At 38.8% G+C, this 11942-nt stretch overlaps 1 protein-coding gene across 1 annotated transcript in view; it reads left to right on the top strand.

The window, feature by feature from the left end:
* Window positions 1-6329: 6329 nt before the first annotated feature.
* The window catches only part of TFEC (transcription factor EC), a gene marked incomplete at both ends in the record, with an annotated part of 75967 nt that continues 70354 nt past the window's right edge, over window positions 6330-11942 (top strand). The window contains 3 exon segments of the mRNA XM_084286152.1: window positions 6330-6356; window positions 6358-6385; window positions 6388-6422. Coding sequence (XP_084142278.1) covers window positions 6330-6356; window positions 6358-6385; window positions 6388-6422 — 90 coding nt within the window.

Genomic DNA, 11942 nt, shown 5'->3' with positions numbered 1-11942 from the left:
ATAAATATATTTTGTTTTCATTCTTGTAAAGGAGTATACCATGGAATTCCATTTTCTCTGCTGTGATCTCCCAAGGGGAAAAACTCAGTGGAGCTTTTTTAGCTTGTGTTGTATTAAATAAATGAGAGCCTATTGAATAAGCTTCATAGTGAAGTAGTGTTCCAGGGGGTTCTGTTTCAATGTGGCATCCATCACTTTTCCAAGGGCAGAAACATTTGATCATCTTTAGTACAGCTTCCTAAAAATTGTGTCATTTTATGATGGCAGTTGCCACCTGTTTGCTCAACATCAACCTTTCTTTCCTGCCATCTCAATAGCTCTTGAGCCTGCAGGCCAATTTCAACAGAAGTGCCTTCAGGTGTTATGAAAATCCATGAGTGGGTAATGGAAAAAAGCATAAATTGTATCTGGGAGAGGGAAGGCCCTTAATGACTCCACTAGGAGTCATTAAGAGACATGAATGTGGGCAGTCGTCGTGTGTGGGACCATGGGGCTGCCGCTGAGAAGCCCAGGTGCTGCCAGCTCCCTTCCCAGGGAGCAAATGTGCACATTGGAAGGTGCTATGTGGTGGCTGTAAGAAACAGTCCAAAATGGGGGACCTGGGAAAGAAAGCTTTCAAAGGAAGTATAACAGATATCTGCAAGAAGCAGTACTATATTGTTTTCACTACACATAGAACAGCTTGTTAATATGCAACATTCAAATTATACTGTGTATATATAACTCTGTCATGAGATAAGGGGTGACTGCTATATTTTATTTGTATTTCTTTAGCTCTTGCTCATTTTGAGGCTGATTGTCTGTGTCTATTTCTGTACTGCAGGTTGTTAAGGCAGTGTAACAAATCAATGCTTTTGACTTGTGTGTTGAATTTTGAGCTAGGCTTTGTATTTAGTTGCTATGCTTACAATGTTCCCCACATGAAGATAGACATCCTTTTCCTCTAAAAACTTGAAGTGCCTCATTCAGTTCATCAGAGTGCTGTGCAGTGCAAAAAGTTCATTGAAAATGTCATTATCTCCTCTAATGCAGAGAAGTAATTAAAAATAATAATAACAATAAATTCCTGTAATTATGGTTCAGGCCAAATTCATAACAAATGGTGATATTTTAAAAGCAGAAGAGTAGGCTTTTGCCACTGTTAAAATAAGATATCCTGGTTATTAGCTAAGAGAAAGGATCTGAAAACAAGATGCAATTGCCAGGTAAAAAGCTCAGTTTCTGAATCACTTTACTGAAAAAAGAAAGATGCATCAATGTGACTTGTTTCCGAATCATATAATGTCCTTGCTGTATTCAGCAGACATCTAACTATGGACTGCAAGATTTCAAATGAATTTAATAAGTTTGTTATAATTCTTACTATATCTCCTTTAATGTATTACTGAGCAGATATTTAATTTGTTACCACTTTGGAAAATGAGGCAATATTAGCATAATAATGCACAGCTTATACAGGGGTCAGAAATTCAGGCTTAAGTCCAGTAGGGTGCATAATCAATATCTGCAAGCAGTTAGGAATCTAGTTGAACATAACTTGGATTTTTTTTTTTTTTCCAAGCAGTTTTGCTTCTGCTTGTGCTTTGCTTCCATTTCAAAGCAATTGCTCTTGTAAGTATCAACCCTTATTTCTGTTCTTTGCTGTACTGAATGTCTAGTGCAAATTCAGCTTATATCATTGCTCTTGGAGGCCCCTTATTAAAGTGTTATGAATTAGGAGTTAAATATTAATCTGTAAGCTGCAATAAACCTATTCACATATGAATATCTATTCTTCCATACTGCTTTATTTGAAGAGGAAGGAGTCTAGGAGACTTACAAACTTACCTGCCACACATCAGATGAGATCTCTTAAAGACCTCTGCATTGGTCTGCTCCTATTGAAGTTATCACGAATTGCTATTGACCTCAGCAGCACAGCACTTTCAAAAGCCTCAGCCATGACTGAAAGAGGTTGTTGTCAGAAGTTATTGGCTAACTCTGGTTTCTTCAACCAGATCAGGGCCCCAGGATGCAAAGCAATATACAGATATAAGTGAATCACTTCCTTAAGGGCTGTATAGCTGAAAAAGACTTTACTGACAGAAAGCAAATCTTGAACTTTTAAAGACTCAATGTCAAATCCAGAAATACAGAAGAAAAAAAAATATATAACTCTAGAGTGGAGAAGATAGCAGTAATTATTCAATACAGATATCTAAGTAGTATGTTTAATTGTTGTTGGCAATATCTTGCTTCTCAAATTAAGAAAGTAGTTTAATCTATGCTCCCTGAAATAAAGAGCTGTTCCCAGCTCTAGGGTTCACTTTAAAGATTATTATCTGCTGTTAGTGTGCATCTGACTGGGGTTGTATCCAACTCCAAAGGCAGCAGCATGTGAACCAACCTCTCCATTATGCTCACGTATCAGACTCTTCCATTACTTTTAGGGCTTTTCTGATAAGGCCTACAGCAGGTTGGGCTTAGAAGTGCCTCTTTGCAGGCATACTGGTGGTTCTGGAGAGTCCTGAAATCTCTCTGTAATGATCACGTCTTCCTAGTAAAACCAAACTTAGTGCAAAGTATTTGGGATGGGATCTTTCAGTATAGAAAACTGATATTCAGAGATTCATAAAAACAGATATCAAGAAATTATTTGGTGCAGAGAACCTGTTTGTTCTCTGTCATCTTGCCCCAGAAGTAATTTCATCCATGCTTTAAATGCTTTGATGTAGTTCAGAAGTGGAGCATAAACAGGTGTGGTTGGACACCCCTTCAGCTGGGGATTGTGTGATACTGCTTTACTTTAGTAGCAGTGCAGGTACTCATGCCAGCTGCATTCTTCAAGTGAGAGTGGAGAAACCAATGGAAGAAAGCAGCTGCATGCAAATCTGTGGACAGTTTCTTTTTAGTGAGCAGCTCTCTGAAGTTAGATCCTAGAAGACCAGAGCTTCTGTTAGCCCCCTCTACGTCATGAAGATGTTCCTCTGCACAGCTGCTGAGGAACAGTATAGGGTGACTCCCCCTCTTATTTGATATATGCAGCGACATGAAGGGATTAAGAGGCTTTTTTTTTCCAAAATTAGTTTTCTAATTTATGGATTTGACATAAATCTTTATCTCTTTTAAGGAATAATTCTTTGGGAATATTTCAGCCTTTTGAACTTTTATCTCTACAGTATCACAAACCCAAGTCTGCACCACTGTCTCAAAGTGCTTTTCTGATTGAGCATTAGATAACATTCTCTTATTTCTATAATCTGCTTTCATTTTCAGATATTAAAAAAATACTGTTCTTTGAAGAAAATACTGTTCTTTGAAGATAAATAATTCTATATCTTGATTGCCTAAATAAGTTATTAATGACGAAGAAACCTTATGTTCGGTCTGTTTCATGAGAAAAAGTCTAGTCATGGAGTGTGTAAGATTCATATTTTATGCTTGGACACAAGTATGTCAAACTAAGTTACTTCACAGAACTCTTTGTTATCATTTTAGTTTTGATGCTAATGTAGCTTATGAAACCAAGTTTGAGAGCAAATGCTTAATAAGTATGTATTAGTCCAGTCAACAGGTCAGAGTAAAAAGTGAGGTCAAAGATAGCATTTTGTTTAGACTAATAAAGATCTTTTGCACAGCTTCCACCGGAAGATGGAGCTTGAGTGGTTCTGAATATACATGCAAAATATGACTCATTTCACAGAACTGTTATTAATAACTTTCCATTTGGACTTGCTGTATAGGCAAAAAAAGAAACACACTATCTTAAGCTTATTTAGATTCTTGTGGCAGAAAAATGAAATCTATAAACAAACTTTCTTTAATCTTCTTCAGCTGGCTTATGCTCCTGGGTGTTTTACAGATTCTTATATAAGACTCCTGTAATTATTGAACTGTTCTTTTGACCCGGTTGCTTGAAGGATATTGGATTTCTGTTATCTGCAAATGGAGATTAGCAGTTAGATCACCTGAAGTGCTAAAACACTGCTTATTTTTTTTAACCAGATTTATTACAAAATCACTTTTTTTTTTTTTTCTAACTTTGACTTCACCATTTCACATTTAACTCATTGTAATATCTGTTCGGTATAATTCAAGGAAGACATTCCCTGGGTAATGTTTTATTAAGCACTCTTATGACTGCAATATGATATTATAAACAATCTAGTTTCTCTGAAAAACAATAATTAAATAGCTGGATAATTACTTAGGTACTTAATACTCTGGTTTAAAATAATCCAAGCATGCTCTCTATGACTGCTGCTTCCTGTTAATCTCATTGAAGACTTTCTTAAAGAACCTCTTGTTCTGTGCATACCGAACCTCAAAGTATGCTCTGAGGACCCAGTTTTGCCACATTTCTTTAGCTTCCTGCTTTTGAGATAAAGTCCTTGATTTTACGGTTTCCAGCCACATGGTAGTCACTGAGGGGCTAAAAATACTGAAATTGCCTGTAGTGGAAGTACTTAAAAAGTGGGGTGTACAGAATCACAGAATCATCTAGGTTGTAAGAGACCTCCAAGATCACTGAGTTCAACCTCTGACCTAAACGTCTACATCTAAATGTTTAGATGTAGCGCTTAGTGATATGGTATAGTGGAAGACTTGTAGTGTTAGGTCAGAGGTTGGACTCAGTGATCTTGTTGGTCTCTTCCAACCTAGACAATTCTGTGATTCTGTAAACGTCTTTTAAAGACCTCCAGGGATGGTGACTCAACCACTTCCCTGGGCAGCCCATTCCTATGCCTAACAACCCTTTCAGTAAAGAAGTTTTTCCTAATATCCAACCTAAACCTCCCTGGTGCAACTTTAGCCCATTCCCCCTCGTCCCATCACCAAGCACACGGAAGAACCCCCACCCCAACCCCCAACCCTCACCTCGCTACAGCCTCCTTTAAGGTACCTGTAGAGAGTGACAAGGTTGCCCCTGAGCCTCCTCCAGGCTGAAAAATCCCAGCTCTCTTAGGTGCTCCTCATAAGACTTGTTCTCCGAACCTCTCAGCAGCTTCGTTGCCCTTCTGTGGACTCCCTCAAGCACCTCAATCTCCTTCTTGTAGTGAGGGGCCCAAAACTGAACACAGTACTCAAGGCGCGGCCTCACCAGGGCCGAGTACAGGGGGACGATCAATTCCCTAGTCCTGCTGGCCACAGTAAATGTGCCTAAATGTGAATTGGCTTATGCCTCTTCTGTTTTGTGCCCTCACATTCTTGTCCCAGACTACTACGTTCCTAGGGGTGTAGGAGTAAGAAGTGTGGGTATCTGTGGCAGCAAAATAACAAGTATAGAATTAGTGGCCAAACTTAGGAAATGGACATCTTCTTTCTAATTTTGGATGAAAATGAAGAGATTGCTGTTTGTGCATTTTTTGGAATTAGAGGTCCCTGAACTGAGATTGCAGACAGAAGCCTGTGCTTTGACCTCACAGAACAGAAAGTTTTCAATTTTTTGTATTCTCATGATTTCTTTTTTCTTATGAAATTGTGGACATGGAAATATTGCAAGCATTAAAATCAGCTAAGGAATATGATTTTTTCTTTTTGTTAACTACAAGACTATTTCTAGAAATTCTCTGTTAAGATATGAAGAGATCTGTACTTCACAGTTTAACAAAGGTCCTTTCTGACAGAGCCAGAATGGGGATGTGCAGAGAGAAGACGAATGACATATTCTAAAATAATTCTAATTTCTACATATGCAATAAAAGTCCTAGACACGATGCTTGTAAATAAAGAGACAAGCATGTAGGGAAGGAAAACAGGTTCACTAAGGCCAGTGGCCTCCACAGAGAAAGAAGAAGACAATTGTAAAGCATTATCTATCCAGTTCTTAAATCTTCTTCAGCCTCTGTTTTGCAAGCCTGAGTGAAAACATTTTAGGCAAAGCTTTAAAAGAACCTGGAAAACTGTACAAAAATGCCAAGAATTGGATTAATTGGCATAATATAAGGTGGCTGGGCACAGTTGGGGAAAGTGTCAGTGTAGGGAGAATCCCCACCAAGTAAGACTGTCTGTGCAATTAGCTATCTGAACTCTAACCCTTCCAGAATAATTAATGAATAACAGAGGGGATCAAGACAAAGACACAAAGTGATTTGGTGGGTGCTAGCAAGTAATACATCAAAGAATGCTGGTAATTGGCCCTGTGGCTTTCATTCTTTGCCCTATTTCTTTCAATTCATTGACTCAAAATAATGGGTTCAGGTTCATTATCAACAGGTTTTAGCTGCAAGAGCACAACACTTCAACAAAGCTATGATTGTAGCGGCACTGGTGGTTAAGTAAAAAGTTGTAGACTGTAGCACACTCCCTTGAAAGGGAAAGAAGCAACATAGTCATAAGCTTTGTCTTACATGAAACAGTTGGCATTCACGAATTTGCTCTGAGTTTTCTAAGACTTGGTTGTCACTGAGGTTACAATGCTGGAGTACAGTTGGTATGGACAGGTATGTATAATTCCACTTTGAACCATATTTATAGCAGCTGCATCTATATTCTGTTCCTTCACCTGTAAGAAATGAAAGATTTCTTGACATCATGTGTCACATGTACATGACATTATTTGAATACTAATGGAGACAGTTTAGAGGTGTTTTAGAGTTGTGGGTTTTTTTTGTTTTGTTTGTTTGTTTGTTTGTTTGTTTTTCCCCACACTATTTTTGGAAGCATTGCAGTAAATGGAAAGTTAATTATTTCTAATCCCTAAAAATATCTTCCCATCTACAAAAAATTGCTGGGGGGGGGAGGGGTTGGGGGTGGGGGGTGGGGAAAATAGGGGAAGAATAAGGGGAATTGAAGATATTTGGGCCAAAATCAGAAAGAGAATCTCCACTATTATATTTTGTTTCTAATGTAAATGCTGTTGTAAGATGTTGATTTAACTGATGAGGATGTATTTAATTAATTAGAATAAATTTTCATTAAGAATAGAAGAAACTGCAGAATATTTATAGCAGCTTCTTTAGCAGTCATCACCAGTGAATGCATGTTGTGTACTTTTGCTCTGCTGTTTCATTTTGCTGTCATTATTTCTCCCTATTTACAGGCTGTAACATATATTGTTTATTATTTTTGTTACCATCACACTAAATACAATTGCATGTATACTATGTACCAATGGTTAAAAACTGCCCTTTTCGTTCATTATTTGAGAAACATTAGAAGTGATTTAAGTACTAGAAGCATGATTTTGAGAGCAAATGGATGTAAAAAATATTTTTTCTTTAAGTTAAAAGACACTATTTTGAATGTGGGTTCACAGAAAACATGTAAAATGTCATACATACTTAAATCATCAAATTGTGCCTCATAGTTGTATGGGCACCTATCTAGAATCTTCCCATTACTTCTGATAAGTCAGTTAGAAGGCATCTGCTGGTATAATTATCGTCTGTCCAAGTGTTACAGGTCAGATTTTGATCTCCATTATATCACTGTTTTTTTTATTGAAATATCTTGAACAAAATTAATCCAGAATTTCATTTCAGGAGCACCATATATTGTAGCTGTGAAATCACAAACTAAAATCTTGAATAATAATAAAGTTAAAGTTTCGGATAAAATTTATGGCATTTCATTTTGATTTCAGACATATTTCTGAGATTAACAATGATATATAAAATATTCAGACCACTGTTTAAAATAATGTCATCACAGGTCTGTATGTATTTAATTTTATGCTATTATCTTCTGTCATACAGATCCATTCATTCGAATCTATAACTATCTATAACTTTGCTCATGCCATGAACAGAAATGTTTTGGTTTTGGAAAAGCAAAACTTCATGAACACATCTTCTAAATTGAATAGTTGCTGTTGATGAATTCTAAGTAACATTTCTTCATATATATATTTTTTGTAAAGTTTTAATATTTATAGTAAGATACTGCTCAGCACTGATATTACAAGTATAGTATGAAAAAGAATGCTAGAATGTTTGCTCTTCCCCTTCCCTAATTGCAGCTGATTTTGGTAGACGTTTCTTGTCTAAACCTCCGCATGGCTTAGCGAGTATAAGAAACACTCTGAGACAATTTTAGGATTCTTGTTTTTTTTAAGCTCAAATCCTAGCTCTTATGGAGGCTTTTTTTAATGGCAGAGGAAGACTTTTCCATCTGCTCACCTGGGAACACGGGTGCATTAAATATATCTTCACAAAAAATGTTAAAATGGCCATCAAGCAATTTGTAAACAAGTATCTATTTTAGTCTTGCCTCTGTTATATGTTGCTAAAATAAACAATTTTTAAAATATTTCTATTATGAAGAGTAATAAAGTGTCTTCTATCACACATATAATTCAAGATCCTGTGTTGGCAAAATACTGGTTGATCTTGTCCCAGAGGTTATTACATTTTTTCATAAAGTTTCTCCTTTTGTATAATTTTACCTTCAAGTGAATAACAAGACTTTAGGAGAGAAGGAAAATCGTTATTAAAAATACACACAGACTTGATCAAAATAACTTTGATGGCTAGGATGATGAGAACAGTCATTCTTTTCCTTTGACAGGTATTTTTTGGTCTGAGATTTGAGGGCACTGATATTGATTTAGAAAGCTATGTGGCTCAATTTTAAATGAAATGTAAAACTTTTACATTTTCTCACCTATCAACCTCCATAAAAGAGCAGCTGCTCTCGCAGGCACAAGCACTATTCTCACTTTGGGTATCACAAAGCACTTATTAGGTGAGGCTTAACTAAACATCACTTATGTGAACAGGAAAGAAGGTCTGTCTGTTTAGTGTAAGAAATCTAATTTTAGCTTCTGGATGCAAGTCTGGATCCCAGGCAGGGATTTAGGTTCTGGTCCCATTTGAGGCCATCCTTTCACGTGGGTCCCCACTGTTTTTCTCTTCTCTCATGGAAGTGGCAGAAGGATACTCCTCACTCCTCCTTCCCCCTATCCTGCAAGCAGCTCTACCCTTGGTCCTGACATCTACTCCTCCTCTCCAGAGAAACAGCAGCAAGCTGAATATGCCTGGGCAGTTGCTTGGACCCTTGCTATCCCAAAGAAAGTGTTCCAAGAATACACAGGGTGCTCATACTTTCTGCCACTGATGATCAAAATTGCTCTCACACACTGAAAATGGATTAGGTTTGATGGCAGAACTACCCATTATGGGAAAGGCAGAGGAGGAGGAGCTAGAAGACGATCCTGTCTCTCAAACTTGCTCAGTTCCTGTCTTTCAGTGAGAACAAGAACAACTCTAGGCTTTTAAGGACATTTAGAAGATGAGAATGAGAACATAACCCATGTCTTGCTTTCTAAAAAAAAAAATCCACAAAGGCTGCAAAAGACTTGGAAGAGAGTCTTGGCTGGTTAAGGTCACTTCCTGTTTCATATGCTGACCTCCCTGAAAAAGAGGTCTCTATGCCTAGTGTTCCCATAGCAAGGGGCCATGGGCTGGTTCCAGGCTGGCCTGCAGTCAGGGAAGTCCTGAACTTCTGTGCAAGTCCCTATTCCTTTAAAAACAGACATTTCAGCATTCTCTTAGGTGTCTTTGACTAAAAAAGGGATGTTTTCTAGAGTACGGTCTTCATTTGGCTGGTATTTACATGTATGTGCTTGAATATCTCAAAGGTTGTAAAATTAGCAAAATCCAGACACTTCTAGGATGCAATTGCATTATCTCTGGTTGATATGGTTTCATTTGGCCCATTTTCCATTGCACAGTGTCTTACCAGGACTATGAGCAAAACATTGTCTAAATGTTGTTTGCAACAAAACTTTTCTTTTTTTTTTTTTCCAGATTCTTAAGTACATGTTCTAGAATAGATCAGAGAGAGAAAAACATAGAATGGTAGGGAGTGTAATCTGGATTTCTGGGTTTTATCCTAAACTGTGTTATATACTAGCGTTATCACCAGATCTCTTAGAGGTGTCCTTCTCAAAGGACAAAGCCTTTTGAGATTGCTAGATGAAAGGTTTTGTGTAGCAGCAAAATATTACAATAATGCCATTTTAATTTAAACATTTCTATAATAGTGAAAAAAGGAATTGTTCATAGCTTGGGGAGGGAAGGAGATGATCTCTTGTTATTCATCAAAAGAATGAGTCACCTCTGGACTTCAGCGAAGGTGGTAGCAGGATGCTGTCTGGCACCAAGATGTCAAAGAAGAGTCCTGATTATCCATTTCTTATGGAAATCAGTGAGGTGGAAGCCAAAATCGACACACAATGTGTCAAAGATCATATCAGATATTGTATCTGCTAACAACATGTCAGTGGCCAACCAAGAAGAGACTTATCTGTCTCTCCTCTCTCACCTAAGGTCAGACCTTCCATCTCTGTCCCCATTGCCACTGTGATCACCTCAATAATGGTTATGTCATCCAGAAATATATTCTCATGAAAACAAACAAACAAACAAACAAACCAACCAACCAACCAACCAACCAAACAAACAAACCAAAAAACAGTTCTGTGAAGGATGTCTGTTTTTAGAGCTTTGAATTCTTCTTAGCTTTTCAAGTGCCCAGAGGGGAGATAGACTGTCCCAGCCCAGATCAGATCTCGGGGGAAGGCAAGCATAGGTCCCATGAATTTTAATCACAGAATCATAGAATCATTAAGGTTGGAAAAGATCTCCAAGATCATCTGGTCCAACCATCCCTCTGCCACCAATGTCACCCACTAAACCACGTCCTCCTCAAGCACCACTTGCAACCTTTCCTTAAACACCCCCAGGGATGGTGATGCCACCACCTCCCTGGGCAACCCATTCCAATGTCTGACTGCTCTTTCTGAGAAGAAATACCTCCTAATTTCCAAGCTAAACCTTCCCTAGTGCAACTAGTTGTTTCACTAATAACCTGTGAGAAGAGGCTGACCTCCAGCTCCCAGCAAATTCAGTTCAGGTACCTGTAGAGAGCAATAAGGTCTCTCCTGAGCCTCCTCTTCTCCGGACTAAACAACCCCAGTTCCCTCAGATGTTCCTCACAGGACTTGTGTTCCAGGCCCCTCATCAGCTTCATAGCCCTTCTCTGGACACACTCCAGGGCCTTGATGTCCTTCTTGTACTGAAAGGCCCAAAGCTGAACACAGTACTTGAGGTGTGGCCTCACCAGAGCAGAGTACAAGGGGATGATCACCTCCCTGGTCCTGCTGACTACACTATTCCTGATATGAGCCAGGATGCAGTTGGCCTTCTTGGCCACCTGGGCACACTGCCGCCTCATGTTCAGGCAAGCATCGACCGACACCCCCAGATCCTTTTCCTCTGCACAGTTTTCAAGCCACTCTCCCCGAGGCCTTTAGCAGTGCATGGGGTTGTTGTGACCAAAGTGCAGGATCCGGCACTTAGCCATGTTGAACCTCATCCCATTGGCCTCTGCCCATCAACCCATCCTGTCCAGATCCCTCTGCAGGGCCTTCCTACCCTCTGTCAGATTGACAGTTCCCCTCAACTTGGTGTCATCTGCAAACTTACTGAGGGTGCACTCAATTCCTTCATCCAAATCATCAGTAAAGAGGATGGGCCATTAAAGAGCATGGGCCCCAACACTGACCCCTGGGGAACACCACTGGTGACCAGTCGCCAGCTGGATTTCACTCTGTTCACCACCACTCTCTGGGCCCAGCTATCTAGCCAGTTTTTAACCCAGCAAAGAGTGTACCTGTCCAAGCCATGGGCTGCCAGCTTCTGCAGAATGCTGTGGAAGATCATGGTTTTTGTTTTTGTTTTTGAATGGAGGCCTCTTTGTGATGAGATCAGAGGCACTGTTAACTTCTTTCAGTATTATTACTATAAATTGTGAGCTGCTGTTTGAACCTGAACTGCATTGCTCTTGTTTTGTTCAATACACCCTAAACTTGACCGTGACTGTAAGAACTTTCAGAGAATTTTATCATCTTTCAAGTAAAGATAATTAAAAGAGGAAAATAAGTCACTAGTTGCAGCTCGCTGTCTATCATTTCTTGTGTATCCCAGTTCTCACCTCTTACAAAGGCTTAGTTGAATCCT

This window comes from Netta rufina (assembly GCF_964035555.1).
Source record: "Netta rufina genome assembly, chromosome: 1".
NCBI classification, from domain to species: Eukaryota; Metazoa; Chordata; class Aves; order Anseriformes; family Anatidae; genus Netta; species Netta rufina.
Note: the sequence above shows the minus strand (reverse complement) of the source record. Positions and strands in the feature narration are given on the sequence as shown.